A 20,494-nucleotide genomic window follows, 5' to 3' on the forward strand; every position below is an offset into this window, starting at 1 on the left:
GTGGCAACCTCAGAATTTTTCATAGACTCCATAGACAGTGCTGCTGAGAGCAGCACGATCGCTACCATCAGACTAGTTGAACAAAACACTTGTGTGAACTTCAAAATTGACACTGGTGCTGAAGTCAACGTGCTACCATCACAAATCTATAGCATGCTAAACCCACAGCCATCTATGCTTAACACCTCTGATATACTTACTTCCTATTGTAATGGCAAACTCAAAGTACTAGGAACCTGCAACCTGAAACTCCAAAGAAAAGACAACCAAGATCCAGAGGTCCACAAATTCTACATCGTCAGTACTGCTAAACAACCTCTTTTGTGCAAGAACTCAAGCGTATCACTAGGCCTGATCAAATTCCTGAATGAAGTTACCAAGAAGCCAGATCAAACTGTCAACAGAATCCTTTCTGAGTACAAGGACGTCTTCCAGGGGATTGGAAAACTAGAAGGTAAATGTCACATTTACTTGAAGGAGAATTGTCAGCCTACAGTACAGCCACCAAAAAGGATCCCTATATCCATGCAGGATCAATTCAAAGCAGAGCTTAGCCGTCTTGAAACCCTTGGCGTTATCAAGAAAATATCAAAACTGACGGAATGGGTTAATTCAATAGTCATTGTTGAGAAGCCTGACAGAAGTCTCCGTTTGTGCCTGGACCCTAGAAACCTGAACAAATGCATCAAGAGACCACACCACCCTACCAACATTCAATGATGTTGCCATAAAATGCGCCAATTCCAAGAAATTCTCTAAGCTTGATGCACACCATGGCTATTGGAGCATGGAACTTGATGATGAGTCAGCTAATCTAACTGCCTTTAACACAGCATTTGGAAGGTTTTGCTTCTGGCAATATCCCTTTGGTCTGAATTGCGCCCAGGATGACTTCCAAAGAAAGATGGAAGAAATATTTGCTGAGCTTATCGAGATGGCAGGTCTGGGCCTCCTTATCAATGACATTGTTGTCCATGGAGCAACAGACAAGGAGCACGACAGCAACCTGGAGAAAACTTTACAAGTCACACATGAAAAAGGTGTTCATTTCAACAGAGAAAAATGCATCTTTGGCAAGACAGAAATTCCATACTTTGGGCACATATTGACCTCGGAAGGTATCAAACCAGACCCAAATAAAATTCTTGCCATTCACCAAATGCCCAAGCCTAAGGGACCTGAAGAGTTACAATCACTGCTGGGTATGGTCAACTACCTTGGCAAATATATCCCAAATCTGTCAACATTGAACCACCCACTCAGAACTCTTTTAAAAGAGCACAGAACTGACGGCAGTTTCCAGTGGACCTCAGAGCACAACAAAGCGTTCGCCAATGTCAAGAACAGCATTTGCAAAAACCTAAAATACTTCAACCCAACTTCTGAGGATGTTGTACTGAAAGTTGACGCATCTCAGCATGGCCTTGGAGCTACATTAATGTGCGATGGTGGAATCTGTGCCTTTGCATCAAGATTGCTTTCATCAGCCGAGCAAAAATACTCACAGATTGAAAAAGAAGCACTGGCCATTGCCTTTGCATGCAAGCATTTCCACCAATGTGTGTATGGACAGCCAGTCAAGGTTCTCTCCAATCACAAACCACTTGAATCCATCCTATCTCAAGGCATTTCAGTTGCGCCTCCACGACTGCAACGTCTAATGCTACAGATCCAGCCATACAACTTGTCAGTTGAACACGTGCCTGGAACAAGCATCCCTGTGGCTGATGCTCTTTCATGTCTCCTACTCCCTGAGATGGATGCAGAATTCAAACAAGAGACAGAAGTCTTTGTTCACACCCTATTCAAGAACGTACCAATGAGTGACAGTCGACTGTTGTGCATTAAATCATCAACCAAATCTGACCCCAAACTATCCTCTCTAACCAGCACCATCATCACTGGATGGCCAGAAACCAGATCCAGCTGTTCTGAGAAAATTCAGAAATACTGGAACACCTGTCATGAGCTATCAATAGCCAATGGTATTGTTCTAAAAGGAGATAAAATCATCATCCCGGCAACAATGCACAGAGAGATCCTGCAACAACTACACCACTCACACATGGGAATGGAGAAAACAAAACAATGGGCCAGATCAATCATCTACTGGCCTGGTATCAACAGAAACATCAAAGAAATGATCAGCCAATGTATCACTTGTGGCTGCTTACAAATGCAACCTTGGAAACACCCTCTGATCAACACGGAGCTACCTGAATACCCCTGGGAACGTATTGGAGCTGACATTTTCTCATTCAGGGGGGAGGAACATCTGATCATAGTCAATTACTATAGCTGCTATTTTGAAGTGATAAACTCACCAGCATGACCTCCAAAGCAGTCATCCAAAAGATGAAGCCACATTTCTCACGTTTTGGCATTCCTAGAATGTTAATGACCAACAATGGCCCACAGTTTTCTTCAGCCGAGTTCAGTACATTTGCAAAAGAGTGGGGAATCAAACACATTACTTCCAGCCCCCACCATCTGCAATCTAACGGTTTAGCAGAAAAAACTGTACAAACAGCAAAATGGATTATTGAAAAATCCTACCAGAGTGGAACTGAGCCATACCTTGCATTCCTTGAATATCAGAATACACCAGTTGATAACCTGGCATCCCCTGCTCAACTACTTATGAGCAGACAGTTGAGGTCCATGCTGCCAGCTCACCCCAAGCTGTACAAACCAAAACTTGTCCCATCAGTACAGTTTAAGGAAGCTAGATACTACCATCAAAACCTGCAAAAAAAGTATTTTGATTGTGGAACAGAAGATATGTGCAGCCTACAACCTCGGCAACCTGTCTGGATCAAGGTGGTCCAAGGAAAAGAATGGGAACCAGGAAGAGTCCTGTCAGCAGCTGATGCCCCCAGATCATACCACATCAAAACAGAAGCTGGGGACATATACCATAGAAATCCGAAAGATACTATCCCATGCTCTGAGCCTGTTTTGGGAAACCACCAAAGGATGGATCTACCCAATAGTTGGACCCAATAGGGGAAGGTACAAAGCTCACCAGCTTCAAGATCTGCAAACCCTGGCATTGGTAAAAAGCTCTCCAAAGCTAGCAGCCCACCAGCTACTGAATCAAAACTCCTGCTGATTGTCTGCCATGTGCCCCAGACACTTGGAACAGAACGCCCTGCTGAATCTCTTTGCAGATCTGTGCGCAATTGCAAGGCCCCTCAGAAGTTCCACAACTATGAGCTCAACGTGTGAAGAAGGGAGATGCAATGTTGGGGCTCAGCTAATTACCTGCCTGCTTGCTGCCTGTGGTTATTGCATAGTGCTTATTTATTGCTTTATTTTTTTTATAGGTGCTTGGGTTTCCAATTAAACCTTAAATAGAAGAATTGTTCAGGTATCACAAGAGGTTACACAAGGAATCTCAAAAGTCCCTCATTGCCATTGATGTGAGCATCACCACTTCTTCTCTGTGTATACTGTCCCTCACTAGAACAGCCTCTCTAAAGCCATGATCTAGTCCCAAACCACAGATGCATTCAATAAAAGATTATACATTCAATAAACTGATTAGACCTATGACTAGGCCAATGCAGAGGGCAGGCTAATCTGGAATGCAAAACCAGTCATTTCACACCACCTTCAAGGTTTTCCACAGGAGGCTCATCACTAACTTATCTTGGTGGACATGCAATTTAAGGTAGATCTTAAAAACCTCTTAAATTGGGATTGAGCAAAGTTCTGAAGCTAGAAATAGCTTTCTTGTACTTCATTTAAGCAGAAGATCTGTTTTACAAGGTTTCACTTTTATAATACAAATATTTTTATGGTCACTGCTGTCTAGAGGGGGAAGGAGTGGAGGCAGGTAGCCAACTTCAAAATACATTCCCAGGACATTCATTAGTCTGTTCCTTGGAAGTTCACTTTCCTGATCAAACCTCTTTCCAAGATAAAAAAAAGTAGTTAAAGCAAAATTTTACAAAAATACGTTAAAAGAAGCATTGAATGGCATTTTCGTTTTTGATAGGCTAGCAAATTAATTGGGAGAACAAGTCGTAACTGGACCCAAACAATTTTCTGGTTTAAATCTAGACTAGGCCAAACCCTATTTACAACAAATCCTATAAATATACAGCTACAAACTCAGTTCCATTGAGTGCCAAGCTTCAATCAAATCTTTAACGTTTTATAATTACCTGAAGGAATTTGAAATTTACATAAGTCAAGCCCGCTCTACTTCTTCACAAACGGCTATAACCATAGTATCAAATTTTCGGCAAAAATGTATAACCCAGACCGGCTTAATCACTAGCCCAAACCAATGGCAAATTTCATAAATAACTGTCTTTTCCCCGCGGACTGTGGGGGGTCATGTCATCCCCAAGGGCATGGCTACTGGACCACTCGACTATGCTAAAAAAAAATAACTATTTAAAAATTATAATTGTTCAATCTGAGGAGAAACAAGGTTGGTTGCCTTCCATTCTTTTTTATCACTTAGAAAGAACAATAAAACTTTTAATTCCCGTTTGAATGAACATTCCCTTGATATCCTAGCACCATTGGTTCGATACAATCTCCCTTGGAATAAATGAAGAAATAAACAAGCAGCCTGTGATCTTTTTACTAGCATAAAATACAATCAATATTTTTTTTCAGAAGATAATATAAAACCTTTACCTTTATAGATTATTTTGGTGGTTAGAAAAGTCAACATGCAGGTTGAGAAAAAGAACTACGTAGCTGATTTTGAAGCAAGTTCCTGACACTTTCCAGATGGTGGGCTTGTATATATTGATTCTCGTTGTAAGTAGCAACCTCAAAATGAGTCAGATTTGTTTGGGCACTCGGAAAAATGAAGGGCTCTCCAGGAAACATACAGAGCTTTGAAGGGTTTTACCATCTAAAAGCATATTTCTTTGTTTTTCGCCCATTTTTTACACGTTCAGAGGCTCTTTTTTTGCAATTGCTGGTAATTCTCATTCCTGATTATCCTTTAACCGCATATTCCATTGTTCTCACTGTGGCATATCTTATATCCGCAAATTTCTTTGATCTTTACTTTATATTTTTGAGCAGTTTTAATTCTTGCTGCCACTCATCTTCCAGCTGTATGTTTTTTTTTGTTCTTTACTTTTATTTTCGACTCATTGTAACTGGTGCTGACAAAATTGTTTTGACTGTATGTGCTTGTTCTTCATTTTCGTTTGTCAATACTTTTTTTAATGGTTTTTTTTTACATTTTTGAATACCTTCTATCTTAGCTGCTCGGATTGGTATTGTCAAGTTTGATGGTCTAGGTCGTTCAATTGCCCTTTAGGTATGATAAAACTACTTCAAACACCTTTTGTAAATAGACTAATTAGACGTGGCTTTTTATACTTAGCTATTTTCTCATTTTAATGTCCCATGTGTCATAGATAAAAAAAAACGGTACATTCACTATTGAAGAGGGGAAAGAATGATGAAATGTATTCTTTTGAAATGTATTCATAAATATGACATCAATCATTTGACATTTTTGTCAATCATTTGTTTCTTGTGTAGTTTAGCCTGCATCATAGACACTAAAAAGGACAAATCCCTGCTGAGGCCAATATGACGTATGTTTGCTCTTAGAATGAATTCATAAACATGACGTCATTAAGGCTCTTAACAAATTTTCACAAACTTCTGATCTATATAGATCGTTTTTAAGTCAGAAAATAACTATATTCATAACTAACATAACTAACAAACTAACAAAACTAACAAACTGACAAAACTAACAAACGGAGGGAAAAGTGGTGAAGATATGGGATGGAGTACCCAAAATTCAGAAGAGAGTAACCACAGTCCAAGACCCATTATAATTATATTGTGATCCAAGACTCTACACAAAGTAAATGACTAGATAGATAAGACAAACGTGTCTTTTCTGGGGGGGGTCCAGAAAATTACATTTCTATTCCAAAAGTAGCAAGATTTTAAGCATTACAGTCAAAAAATTGGCCTCGTGGCTTTTTAGTCACTTGTCCAACGAAGGTGAAAATTTTAAAGCCCAATTGGCTGGAAATAGCCCAGTTTGGTAACACACGCTATGACCAACATTACCCCGGCAGTGTGGCCAGGTGCCTGACATTAGATAGGGCACTAAGAGAAGCCAAAATGGGCCATCGACGCCTTTTTGCTATAAATTTCTTGGGTGGAGTTTTTAATTCAGTGGAAATAAGATATTGCAGGGATGAGTTAAAAAAAAAATAGAAATTCAAAGATATCGTTGCCAGATAGGCATAAATTGTGTGCATTATGTCTTTCAGAACTCCAGAACTTGAAATTGGTAGAACTCAGTTTACATTAACATATTTGGGCACCAGATTCCCAAATCTGCAACAGTGAAGAATTCTTGACAGATTACATGCGGTTTTGTGGTCGAAATTTTCTTTTCTCAGCGTCTGGCTTGATTTTCTTCAGTTCTCTGGCATGTCAGAGAATTAAACAAAAGAGAGACTTAAAAAAGATCTAAAGAAAAAAATACTTGCCAATATCTAAGGGGGTATTTTATATTATGTTTTGGATTATATGCTGAATTATTCCCTATCAAAAACGGAAATTATGATTCAAGAACTAAAAAATGGAATGGATTCTCATTATACTGGTCTTGTAATATAGATAACTAATACAAAAACGATGAAGTTAAAGGCACTTTTGATAAAGATAACCAATAGATGGGATTTTCTTATGAAGAACAAAAGAGAAGCATTGTCGTTGAAGTTCACACTTCTCCAAAATGTCATTTAGGTAAGTGACATCAAAATTTACTTCCTAGCACAATGTTTATATGACATTGAAATTCTAAGCTACAAAAAGATGCATGTTCTGAAACTTAGTTATGAGAACAAAAAGTTTCATAGCTTTAAAAAAACATAAATTAGAACGACTAGAACAACATTGTCAAAGGTAAGAAATCAGACTAGCCGTTATTAATGCAACTATATATAAAATTATAGGCCAAAGACAATATTCCAAGATTTTCCGTTATTAAAAAGAATCCAAAGATATATATATAAGATAAGATTGTACTTGGCAGGGTCCTTCAATGGTATCGATTGTTATTATATTCTTGCTTCCGTTTAGTGAAATTCAAATTAGTTTTGTAAATTTTTTAGTCAAATACAATATTTATCTTCGAAGAATATTAAAGATCATTTATAGAGCTATGCAACAAAGAAAGGAAATATAAACTTAGCTTCTAAAAGACAGCAAACCCTCCTTCTATATCGCCCAATGTTTTCTCAAGAGTTCCATTTTCATTGTCATTGGATGCTTTTTTTATGTCATAAATGTCAATGGTAAATCTATTCAGCATAGCGGGCGGAGGATTAAGGTTCCTGCAGCACTTTCCTAGGCAATTGTTATTGTAAAGGCAAAATGCACCTACTTTATACTGAACTTTTTGGACATGGGCAAAATTGGCGCAATGCGCCAATTTGAAAAATTCAATGCGCAATCACCTAAAAAAGCGCCCAGACGGTACAAATGCCAACCACTTAGCCGCGCTATACCACATACTTTTCTGGCACTTGCTATCTACCAAGTGACATATAACGATTACGAATTCTGTCGGTATGTCGGTCTGTCTGTCCCGGTTTTACTAGTTTAGGCACTTCCAGGTAATCTAGGATGATGGAGTTTGGCAGGCGTATCAGAAACCAGACCAGATTAAATTAAAAATTGTCGTTTCCCCGATTCGATCATCTGGAGGCGAGTGGGGGGACGGTTAAATCAGAAAAATTAGAAAAAATTAGATATTTTTAACTTAGGAACGGGTGATCAGATCTTATTGAAATTTGATGTTTGGAAGGATATCATGTCTCAGAGCTCTTATTTTAAATCTCGAACGGATCTGGTGACGTTGGGGGGGGGGGGGGGGCTAAAATCTTGGAAAACGCTTAGATTGGAGGGATCGGGATGAGACTCGGTGGAAAAATAAGCGTAAGTCCTATATACGGGATTCACATAACTGGAACGGATCCGCTCTCTTTGGTGGAGTTGGGGAAGGGTCAATTTTGAAAAATTATAAAAACAAGGTATTTTTAACTTACGGAGGAGTGATCGGATCTTAATGAAATTTGATGTTTGGAAGGATATAATGTCTCAGTGCTCTTATTTTAAATCCAGACACATTCCGGTGACATTGGGGGAGCTGGGGGGAGCCTAAAATCTTGATATACGCTTAGAGTGGAGGGATAGAATCAAACTTGGTGGGAAAAATAAGCACAAGTCCTAGATACGTGATTGACATAATCGGAACGGATCCGCTCTCTTTCGGGAAGTTGAGGAGGGGGTTAATTCTGAAAAATTAGAAAAATTTGAGGTATTTTCAACTTACGAAGGAGTGATCGGATCTTAATGAAATTTCATATTTAGAAGGATCTCGTAATTCAGATCTCTTATTTTAAATCCCAACCGGATCCAGTGTCATTGGGGCGGGGGGAAACCGAAAATCTTGGAAAATGCTTAAAGAGGAGAGATGAGGATGAGACTTGGTGGTAAGGATAAGCACAAGTCTAAAATAAGTGACTGAAGTAACCGAACCGGATCCGCTCTCTGTGGTGGATTCGGAGGGGGTTAGTAATTCGGAAAAACTAGAAAAAATCAGGTATTTGTAACCTACGAACCGGTGATCAGATCTTAATGAAATTTAATATTCAGAAGGATCTTAATGTTTAAAATTCTCATTTAAAATCCTGACCAGATCTGATGACATTGTGGGGAGTTGAAGGCGGAAACAGGAATTCTTGGAAGACGTGAAAATCGAGGTATCTTACAAACGGGTGATTGGATCTTAATGAAATTTGATATTTAGAAGAATTTTATGCCTCAGATGCTCCATTTTCAATTCAAATTGGATCCGGGGACATAAAGGGTTGGAGGGGGAAAACATAAATCTTGGAAACCAGCAATCTTGGAAAACGCTTAGAGTTGAGAGTTCGAGATGAAACTCGATGGGAAGAATAAGCACAAGTTATATATACGTGACTGACATAATGACGTGACGGATAAGTTCTCTTTGGGGGAGCTGGGGGTTGTTAATTTGGAAAAATTAGAAAAATTGAGGCATTCTTAAATTAAGAACGGGTGACCGGACCTTAATGAAATTTTACATTTAGATGGAACTCATGCCTCAGAGCTCTCATTTCAAATCCCAACCAGATATGTTGACACTGGGGAGAATTTGAAGGGGGAAACCGGAAATCTTGGAAAACGCTTAGAGTGGAGAGATTGGGATGAAACTTGGTGGGTAGAATAAGCCAATTTATATGATACATTATTGACGTAACCGGACTGGATCCGCTCTCTTTGGGGAGCTAGGGGGTGGGGTTCAGTGCTTTGGCGAGTTTGGAAGAACCTGGTGACTCAGAGCTCTTATTTTGAATCCCGACCGATATTAAGCCTCTGATTTTTTGTTTTAAATCAATCTATTTATTCTTAGAGTTTTGCTAGAGCTCATATCATATGAGCTCTTGGCTCTTCCGACCTCATCATAAGTGCCATATGAGCTCTTGGGTCTTGTTTATAGCCTTATTTAAAGCTGTACCCAAAGAGTATTTGTAGCTCATAGTTTCCCGTAACTCATATATTTTCCCACTCAAAGCGGTACAATCTCTTCGGATTGTCAAGAACATTGTCATTTCATTTGATTGTCCCGTCCCGAGGAGCATGAACCGTTTTTCTCGGTATTTCTGTGTTATATTTCAATAAATTGAATATGTGAGTAGGCCAGCTTAAACCCAGTTAATGTGATTTGCAGGATTTATTTGCAATATCAATGGGACTAAGGGCCGTTAAGAATAAGTAGAAAAATCTTTCTTCTTTCCTTTTATAGTAGGACTATTAAAAAACCTCAGGAAATTTGATTAGGCTAGTATTTTATGGTAAAGCCATTCCTGATAAAATTTGTCATAAGTAATGCACTTCTGGAGTTTGGATGAGAGAGTTAAGCAGAAGTTATTTAAAATGATTAAGTTTATATTTTTTTATTGTCTTGGAATTTAGAGTAGCACTACTTCAGTTGAATCTAGCATAGGTAAGAAATTTTGGTGTAAATGTGTGCTGTGGTGTAGTCTGTGACCACATCTAAATGGAGAATAGTCCAGGGCAAAATTTGGTAAAATTCTAGTCCATTGACTTCTTGCTATCTTGGAAAGTTGTTGGGCTAGAGAATTGAAACTTTCAGGGATGTGTCTACAGGCTAAAGTATATCCCGGGAAGTTATTTTGAGATCCCTAACTATACCCCTTCCCCCCTCCTCTATATAAAGCAGTTTTTTGTGCATTACAGCTTATATTTTGGTCAAATTTGATCCTATATTACTATTAAAAGTGCAAATCCTTGCTTACCTTAGAAAAATTCAACTTTTCACTCTTTTTTAAGCTACTATATTCCATAATTAGTTCACTGGCATTGAAAAACAATTATTACCTTTTATGGTATATTTCAAAATGGAATGTAGGCATTTAAATGCATCCCCTGTTTGAAACTTCTTATCTTTAAATGGCTTTTCACAGGGGTAATACAGATAATACTTAGAACTTTTAAGGGGCTTCTCACTCAAAATTATGATTCGTTGCTACAATTGGGCAAGGTTTATGTTATATGTGTGTCAATAACATTTATTTTGTAAACCATAACAGCATAGAGAAAGTCAATTTCTTCAAGAAGGCCCAATAATTCTTAGAAACCTGAAGAGAGACAAAACAGAAATTTAGTGGGAAAAATAAGCACAAGTCCTAAATACATGATTGACATAACTGTAACAGATATGCTCTCTTTGGGGGAGTTTGGGGGGGGGGGGGTTAATTTGAAAAAATGAGAAAGATGTATTTGTAACTTAGAAATAGGTGATCAGATCTTAATGAAGTTTGATATTTAGAAGGATCTTGTGCTTCAGAGCTCTTATTTTAAATACCAACCAGATCCAGTGACATTGAGAGGAGTTGGATGGGGAAACAGGAAATCTTGGAAGACATGAAAATTGAGGTATCTTTATCTTGCAAATGGGTGGTCGGATCTTAATGAAACTTGATATATAGAAAGATCTTATGTCTGAGATGCTTATACAGAAATTACTCTGTATATGAAAGGGGTTTTTCCTCCTCAATGCCCCACTTTATACACTAAAGTTTGACACTTTCTGTTAACTTTACTTTTTAAAACAGTAAAAAACACTGTAGCATAAAGAGCAGGGTGTTGCAGAGGAAAAGGGCCTTTCATATATGGAGTAATTTCTGTTCATTTTAAGTTTTAATGTTGCTCCTTACTTTCAGTTAAAAACACTTGTTTTTTTTTATTTAATTTATACCATAGTTTTATAAATATGTATTTGAAATTATCAAAATAAACCAAAATTAAGCCCTTAATAAACCTTAATTACAACACAACTATCCAGAAAAGAAGTTTTACCAAAGGAAAGTAAAGAACCATATTAAACTTAAGACAAGCTTCAACACATTCCTATAATATTTAAAGCTCAATGTTTTGTGAGAAACCAGGAAAGGAAAATATATAATTAATGAAAAAATCAAATAGTTGAGAAAATGAAAATTTTGTCAGCCAGTAGCAAAATATGAAGATGAAAATCAAGCAAATATTTTGACAAGGACCTCTGAATAATGGAATTGTTTTCAAACAAAATGAAGTGGTGAGGGTTATTGTGCATGTGTTGGGCCAAGGCAGAATCAAAATTCTTGGGCCTTTGGTGCAAACTATGACTTTGTTGATTGAATATTTGTGTTTCAACAATCCCTTCTCCCAATTGTTGGCGTTTTACCAATATAGAAGATTTAGAAATGTTACACACCCCTTAAAATTTGAAAACTGCTATTTTTCACATTTCTAAATCTCTTTCATAGGGTGGTATCCAGGAAATTTCCAAGGGGGAAGGGGTATTAAAGATTTTTTTGAGGAATCTTTATAAAACAAAAACTATGAAATGCATGAAAGACTTGTTTATATTTGTTTTGTTACCTTTTTATGAGTTGGAGAAAGGTTTTGGACAGGGGGCACATACCCTTTAGCCCTCCTGGATATGGCTTGTTTTTTCCTAGCCTATTTGAATTTAACGGGAAAAGATTGTATTAATTTTCTCACAACCTCCCACATATTTACATTCTCATTAAAACAAACAGTCTTCTGAATATTTGAACTCCACATTAATTACTCTTTTAAATACCGGATGACACATGGAAAGGTAATTACAAGTGACATAACAATTCTCCTGGAAGCCAGAACAGCTTTCCGGGATCTGAAAGGAGCTTTTGATGAAGTTATAAGGTAATTTAGCATTCTTATTTTTAATATATTTGTGGAGAATTTATAATGACGGAAATATCATTAAAGACTGCTTACAAATCCGTAAGTTGTTCATAAGTCTTCTTTGTGTTTGTTGAGTTGTGAGATCCCATCTAAGACAGTGTCAAATAACACAATTTAGGAGGTGTAAAATGCGTTTTGAAAATATAGTGGGGGAGAATTTGTTGTTCTTTTTCAAAGAAAGCACAAATAAAGGCATTTTCAATGAAAATATAAAAAAAATCTAGAGGGGTAGTATGGGGTGGTTCCCTTGTCCCTCCTGTAATTTACAACACTGGTCTCAGATTTCTGTTTTGCCTCTCTTCAGGTTTTTAAGAATCATAATTGAGCACAATCAACAGAACAACAGAATTTGTGATTGCTATATGTCACTTGGTTAATATCAAGTGCCATAAAAACGGATTATTCAAGTGAAATCAAAGAAGTAACATTAAATTTTTCAAAAATTTCTCACAAATATATTAAAAATGAGAATGCTAAATTACCGTATAACTTCATCATAAGCTCCTTTCAGATCCCGGAAAGCTGTTCTGGCTTCCAGGGGAATTGTTATGTCACTTGTAATTACCTTTCCACGTGTCATCCGGTATTTAAAAGAGTAATTAATGTGGAGTTCAAATATTGAGAAGACTGTTTGTTTTAATGAGAATGTAAATATGTGGGAGGTTGTGAGAAAATTAATACAATCTTTTCCCGTTAAATTCAAATAGGCTAGGAAAAAACAAGCCATATCCAGGAGGGCTAAAGGGTATGTACCCCCCATCCAAAACCTTTCTCCAACTCATAAAAACGTAACGAAACGAATATAAACAAGTCTTTCATGCATTTCATAGTTTTGTTTTATAAAGATTCCTCAAAAAAATCTTTAATACCCCTTCCCCCTTGGAAATTTCCTGGATACCACCCTATGAAAGAGATTTAGAGATGTGAAAAATACCAGTTTTTAAATTTTAAGTGGTGTGTAACATTTCTAAATCTTCTATATTGGTAAAACACCAACAATTGGGAGAAGGGATTGTTGAAACACAAATATTCAATCAACAAAGTCATAGTTTGCACCAAAGGCCTGAGAATTTTTTTTTGGCCTTGGCCCAACATGTGCACGATAACCCTCGCCACTTCATTTTGTTTGAAAACACTTCCATTATTCAGAGGTCCTTGTCGAAATAATTGCTTGATTTTCGTCTTCATATTTTGCTACTGGCTGACAAAATTCTCACTTTCTCAACTATTTGATTTTGTTTCATTAATTATATATTTTCCTTTCCTGGTTTCTCACAAAACATTGAGCTTTAAATATTATAGGAATGTGTTGAAGCTTGTCTTAAGTTTAATATGGTTCTTTACTTTTCTTTGTAAAACTTCTTTTCTGGATAGTTGTGTTGTAATTAATGTTTATTAAGGGCTTATTTTTCGTTTATTTCGATAATTTTAAATATGTATTTATAAAACTATGGTATAAATTAAATAAAAAAAACAAGTGTTTTTAACTGAAAGTAAGGAGCAGCATTAAAACTTAAAATGAACAGTAATTACTCCATATATGAAAGGACCTTTTCCTCCTCAACACCCTGCTCTTTATGCTCTTTACGCTAAAGTTTTTACTGTTTTAAAAAGTAAAGTTAACAGAAAGTGTCAAACTTTAGCGTAAAAAGCAGGGCATTGAGGAGGAAAAACCCCTTTCATAAACAGTAATTTCTGTATAAGCATCTATATTAAGCATCTCAGACATAAGATCTTTCTATATATCAAGTTTCATTAAGATCCGACCACCCATTTGCAAGATAAAGATACCTCAATTTTCACGTCTTCCAAGATTTCCGGTTTCCCCATCCAACTCCCCTCAATGTCACTGGATCTGGTTGGGATTTAAAATAAGAACTCTGAAGCACAAGATCCTTCTAAATATCAAACTTCATTAAGATCTGATCACCCATTCATAAGTTACAAATACATCTTTCTCATTTTTTCAAATTAAACTCCCCCAAATAGAGCATATCCGTTACGGTTATGTCAATAACGTATTTAGGACTTGTGCTTATTTTTCCCACTAAATTTCTGTTTTGCCTCTCGTCAGGTATTTAAGAATCATTATTGGGCCTTCTTGAAGAAATTGACTTTCTCTATGCCGTTATGGTTTACAAAATAAATGTTATTGACACACATATAACATAAACTTTGCCCAATTGTAGCAACGAATCATAATTTTGAGTGAGAAGCCCCTTAAAAGTTCAAAGTCTTATCTGTATTACCCCTGTGAAAAGCCATTTAAAGATAAGACGTTTCAAACAGGGGGTGCGTTTAAATGCCTACATTCAATTTTGAACTATACCATAAAAGGCAATAATTGTTTTTCAATGCCAGTGAACTAATTATGGAATATAGTAGCTTAAAAAACAGTGAAAAGCTGAATTTTTCTAAGGTAAGCAAGGATTTACCCTTTTAATAGTAATAAAGGATCAAATTTGACCAAAATATAAGCTGTAATGCACAAAGCCCTGCGTTATATAGAGGAGGGGGGAAGGGGTATATTTAGGGATCTCAAAATAACTTCCCAGGATATACTTTAGCCTGTAGACACATCCCTGAAAGTTTCAATTCTCTAGCCCAACAACTTTCCAAGATAGAAAGAAGTCAATGGACTAGAATTTTACCCAAATTTTTAGTTGACGTTATAATTTTTCTTTGGCAAAAGTGAATATATTACTTTATCAGGCATGTGATTTGCTATAGGGCAGGGGGACAACTGCTCCTTTCAGCAGGGTTGTCCTGAGCCTTTTTTCTTGGGGAGGGCAAACTTTTTAGATTCTACCAAATTATACCTGATTTTGGCCAAAATTTTCTATAGAAACAAGGAATTTTGCAAAATTTTTGCTGATTACTTTATATTCGGCCTATGGCAAAGATTTTTATCTAACATCAAAAATGTTTGCCCCCCCCCCAAAAAAAAAAAATTAGTTTCTTCACAAAGAAGTGAATAAATCAGGAGTGAACAAATATATTTGTCCAAAAACATCTTCCTTATGTCTCATTTTTGTAATAGGCTACATCTGTTTTTTAAAGTTTCACTTCTAAAACACAAAGATCATAAAAGATTATTGCCCTTTGGAGCAGGAAGGATTTGGGGTAGAAACTTGAGATACGTTTGCTCTAGATCATTGAAGCTCTTCATTCATTCACAGTTCATTTCAAGAGTTTCATTCACATTCCACAGCTGCTTTCAACAATAGACAAAAACTCCTAATCTTGAATTTTTCTGGCATTTTCTAAATTTAAGATTCTGGTTTTCAAATCCTTACAAATCAGGACCAACCAAAGATATAAGGCTAAAAATACTTTCCTTCTGCCTCATTATGCATGTATTTCTTATGGTTTTGCTTCTGTAGCACAAACGTAGTGTAAGGTTATTGAATAGGCTTTAAGTAATCTGTAGAAGAAGAGTAGAGCAGTGGTTCCCAACCTTTTTCGGTCCGCGTACCCCTAGTCAAGGCCCGAAAAGTTTGCGTACCCCTTTCTTGAGAATCGTTGTTTTACTTTTTTCTTAACTAAAATCAGATTTTCAAAAACACGAGATTTATTGTCCAATATGACGGTGCTTAAATGTACGTACAAAATCAATGAGAAACTTGAGGCTGCTTTTTTGCTAAAATATTATCAAATCTTGGCTCGATGTCACTAACGGCAATTATAAGGTCATTTTGTACACTCATTCTGTTTCTGTGTTTGGTTTTGATCAATGACATTGCCGAAAATGACACTTCACAAAGGTAAGTGGATCCGAATGGTAACAAAGCAGACATGGCGATTTCACTTAGTTCCTTGTATTCTTCTTTCACCTCTAGCCAAAACTGGGAAACAGTTACATTTTGGAATTTCAGTTCTAAGGCGCGATCACTGGCAAGTTCGATCAGATTCTCTGTAAGCTTGTCACTAAGACCGGAGCTTGAGGTCACGTCTTCAACAAATGGATTTTGGATCCAATCCTGCGTTCTATCTTGGTTCATAATCGATGGGAAATATGACACAAGTTCATCTCGCAACTTTGTCAGATGCTCCCGAATACAATCACAGATTGTGTTGAGGTTATCAATTTCACTATCGTCCGCAAACTTGTCAAGGGTCGGGAAGACACTAACGCTGTTTCTTTGAACCTTTTTAAGCCAGAACTCCAATTTCTTGATGAAAGCACACATCTTCGAATTCAGGGAGAGTTCGTCCGTCCGGAAACCTTGCATTGACAGATTCAAGTCATTCAGTTTGTCGAAAATATCCGCAAGATAGGCCAGCCTGCAGACCCAGTCCTGGTTTTCAAAAAGTGAACTGAATGCAGATTTTTGCTCCAGAAGAAACATATGAACTTCTTGTCGAAGCTCGAAAAGTCTGTTTAAAATCTTCCCACGAGACAACCAGCGAACTTCTGTGTGCAGAAGTAAATGTTGATGTTCTGAACCCATCTCTTGGCACAGCAACTTGAACATTCTTGAGTTCAGTGGTCGGGCTTTGATGAAGTTGATCACTTTTACAGCCTCGTTGAGGGTCTCGTGCAGATGTGCGTTCATCCTTTTCGATGCAAGAGCTTGCCTGTGAATGATGCAGTGCAACCACTTCACCTTTGGATTTTTCTTCCTTCACCTGACACATCCTTGCTTTCGTCAAGCTGTAACGCAAACATCTTCGTCAACTTCATTTGCTCAATAACCTGCATGACAATATCGCTTGCAATGTCTTCTATCCTTCTTGAAATGGTATTGTTCGACACAGGTATAGACTGAAGGGCAGTAGCAGTTTTCGTGTCAAACATTATTTCACTGACTTTCACTAGTGCTGGTAATATCAGACATTCGGCGATGGTGTGCGGTTTTTTCTGTTTCGCAACTAAATATGAAACAGCATACGAAGCCCGGAGAGCCTTTGAAGAAACTGATGCCACTTTTGCAATTTCCAAACAGTTACTAGCGAATGCTTCTTGTTTACGCTTGAAAAACTCTATGGGCTTACCGACATGAGAAGGGTGCACAGTACTGAGATGCCGGTTCATATGCGCAGGTTTCATGGAACTGTTGGCCAAAACTTGACCACAAAGAACGCACTGTGCATTCACTGGATCAGACTTTGTCGCACTAAATCCGAGCCCTAGGTATTCTGACAAATATCGACGCACTTTGACCGATGATTCGTCATATTTCTTCTTCTTAGGTGCAGGTTCAGAGTTTTGGGTACCATCATTCGGCTTCTTGTTATTCCTGATCAGGAATCTATCCATCTTTGTTTGCAACCACAGTTCACGAACTTCGTGTTTCAACAAATGACAAGATACTGAACCCGCTGAGTTTAAATCGAGACCTTACGGCTATGGAGAAAAATTAGTGGGTTACTGAAAGCGAAAGTTTTGAAAATGAGTCTGAAATTACGTACAATGGGTTATGTTATCTGATTTTGAGGGAAATGTTGGAACTGAGTCAGAAACAAGTTTTAAAGATGTAGACTAAATTAATTTTGGGACCTTCGCGTACCCCCTGCGAGGGTTTCGCGTACCCCCTGGGGTACGCGTACCACCGGTTGGGAACCACTGGAGTAGAGGTAGATATTTTGAAATAACATCCCAGGGAATCATTTAGGGTGTGGGTTCACTTTCCTTAACTACTTTCCAAGATAGAAAAAAATCTATTTGTCAAGAATCTTACACAAATCACATTCTGGGAAGGTTTCTCAAGGCTTAGAAGATTACATTAAAGACATCTGGGTAATTACCTAATTTACCCCCTTCTGCTGAACTAAGTCTAGCTTATTAAAATTTAGATTATTGCTTCTTTACTTTCCAAAAAATTGAATTTGAAATTTTTAGGCTTGCTTCTATTTAATTGTTTCCCAGGTATGAGGTGGAGTAGATAAGGCTGTTGTGCCAAATTCAAACCAAAACTCATGGAAAAACATAGTATTTTTTTAAATATAAGGCAGATCATTAATATTTTAATCTTTGGATACAGACAAGGAGGAAAGATAAGAGCTTGAAAACATCTTGGTAGGACCTAATTTTGCCTTTGAGCTCAGTTCCAAAGTAAAAGGTAACAAATTAGCAATTTATTATGTAACCTGGCATTGAACCTAGGAAATAGGGTAGGGAAGAAGAATTGGGCACAGTTAAACACTAAGCAACTCTGATGTTCTGATTACAGTAATAAAATAAATTTGAGTCTCATTGATTAAGACTTTTTTTTATAGATTTTATTTTGTTAGATTGAATCAACTGAATTATTAGTGACACATGTAAATGTTGGTTCTCTTTGGAGAGGAAAATGGGAAGGGTGAGATTTGTATAATTGAAAAGACCTTCTTGGGCAGAATTGAGGCTCAGGATACAATATATAAATTTTATTTAACTAGTCAAAATACTTTCCAAGATACCTCAGCATAAAGTCCATCATCTCAGCTTTTACCAGAATTTAGTATCATCCATTAAGAAAGTAGGTAGTAGGCAAAGATAGATAGTTACCTAAGTCCCAAAATTGCATCTCTTTCCTTCACATGTTGAGCTTGTATTTGCTGAACTTTTGATGCAGGTCTGTGATAAGTTTCAACAAGGGGCTCAGTTCTAATGGCCTGGACACTGGGTGGATACTTGATGGTGGTTCCTGTTTAATGAAATGTTGGTCCAATACTTCTTGACCAAACTAAGACTCATTTCTACACTTAAAGCAGAATGCTTCAACAGATGTCTGGGGGCTTAACTTCTAGACAGAAGTAAAAAAAGGCAATTTTACAGAAGCCAAGATTCAAATTTGGGATTCTCTGCTTTATCAGGATAATGACTGCCAGATGATTAGAGTAAGACAGTGAACAAGGAAAATATCTGTACTTTGTGTTTTTTATACTTTTACAGGTAATAAAGTTCATTCATTCATTCATATCAAAGACATAATATATATGGTGATAGTAACAGCCTGTTTTGATGATTTTGAAGCTATGCCAGATTCTAAAGTCAGTTTTAGAGGTTCTCTCCCTCATTTGTGACAAAAGTGGAGAACCAAGAAGAATTAAGAAATGAGCTAGCCTTATTACTAGATAATTTTAGAAGTTACCTGTAGAACCACCAAAGAAATGTTACAATTACTCATATTTTATAAGCCTTGTGTTGATATAAAGATGTATCGCCTCTTCTGATGGAAGTGTTCTCCATTTAGTGTTTCATCAAATAACTCTTCTGTTAATTTCTAATATATTTGTATTGCTTTAGTTTTTTTGTTGTCAACTTTAATTGTTTGTGTATATTTTGCCTTTTTCTGCATTCCCTCTGTTCTTTTAAAATGAACTACAAGTTTGGAAATATTTGCTTGTGAGCAATGTTATTTTAAAACTTTATATTATTTCCTACTATATAGTAAATTTCTTGCTTGGAAGCATGTGCTTGTGAGAGATGTTTTTTTTTGTATTTTATTATTTCCTGCTACATATTAAATTTCTAGTCAAGACATTCTTTAAAATATTCCTGAGAGAGAGGCATGCTTGGAGCAAAATATTTTGTTATTTTAAAATTTTGGAAAATAGAATGACTGCTTATGTTAATCAAATACAATTTGCTTCAAATGATCTTTATTTCTAGTTTGTCATGTCTGAATATTGGAAATCAACTCCAAAGAAGTTTTGTGATTTTTGTAAATGTTGGATTGCAGACAATAAAGCTGTAAGTTTTTGGGCATTTTTTCCTCTCTCTCTCTCTCTCTCTCTCTCTCTTTCTCTCTCTCTCTCTCTCTCTCTCTCTCTCTCTCTCTCTCTCTCTCTCTCTCTCTCTCTCTCTCTCTCTCTCTCTCTCTCTCTCTTCTCTTCTAGTCTTCTCTCTTTTCTTGTTTTATAAAAGGAAATCATTGGTGCAAAAATTCCCTCCTTTATTAAGAAATGAATCAATTGATTTATCTTGTTAAGACTGCTTGGGTTATCAAAAGGCTATTCAACAGGTAATACAGATTGAATTGGAAATTTCCCTGTTCAAAGATTGACAAGCTTAAACTTTAATTTTGTTTTGTTTTCACAGTCTTTAAATATTTTTTGTCAAAATTATCTTGTGGTCAAACCAAAATACCTGTAAATTTGTGGTGTATTTTAACAAAAACAAGGAAAACACTTCTTTATTGCTTATTTCTGTTCCCTGTTTTCTGAACTAATAGATTTA

The 20,494-nt window shown here is 36.8% G+C and overlaps 3 protein-coding genes across 8 annotated transcripts in view; 2 read left to right on the plus strand and 1 right to left on the minus strand.

The window, feature by feature from the left end:
• Positions 1-4,222, minus strand: part of LOC136038816 (uncharacterized) — a 45,530-nt gene extending 41,308 nt beyond the window's left edge. Inside the window, exon 1 of one of the 2 annotated variants that reach the window (XM_065722209.1) lies at positions 4,170-4,222. The gene's annotated coding sequence lies outside the window, so the exon portion shown is untranslated. Of the gene's footprint in view, positions 1-4,116; positions 4,134-4,169 lie in introns of those variants that run through there. The other variant, XM_065722219.1, reaches the window with a different exon arrangement.
• On the plus strand, positions 2,329-3,006 carry LOC136034620 (uncharacterized). Its single transcript, XM_065715914.1, has one exon. It carries the CDS (start codon positions 2,329-2,331, stop codon positions 3,004-3,006), a length of 678 nt encoding a protein of 225 aa, XP_065571986.1.
• Positions 4,223-9,660: 5,438 nt separating the features above from the next.
• LOC136038851 (WW domain-binding protein 4-like) overlaps positions 9,661-20,494 on the plus strand; it is a 32,212-nt gene continuing 21,378 nt past the window's right edge. For 2 of the 5 annotated variants that reach the window (XM_065722302.1, XM_065722332.1), the window contains exons 1-2: positions 14,687-14,749; positions 19,928-20,008. In XM_065722302.1, coding sequence (XP_065578374.1) covers positions 14,702-14,749; positions 19,928-20,008 — 129 coding nt within the window. In that variant the 5' untranslated portion in view covers positions 14,687-14,701. Of the gene's footprint in view, positions 9,811-9,853; positions 9,891-14,686; positions 14,750-19,927; positions 20,009-20,494 lie in introns of those variants that run through there. The other 3 variants (XM_065722317.1, XM_065722310.1, XM_065722326.1) reach the window with 3 other exon arrangements.

Source organism: Artemia franciscana, chromosome 2 (assembly GCF_032884065.1).
Source record: "Artemia franciscana chromosome 2, ASM3288406v1, whole genome shotgun sequence".
Classification (NCBI taxonomy): domain Eukaryota; kingdom Metazoa; phylum Arthropoda; class Branchiopoda; order Anostraca; family Artemiidae; genus Artemia; species Artemia franciscana.

Excerpts from the sequence above, each read along its gene's own strand:
- LOC136034620 (XM_065715914.1), top strand. The coding sequence starts at position 2,329 with ATGACCTCCAAAGCAGTCATCCAAAAGATGAAGCCACATTTCTCACGT.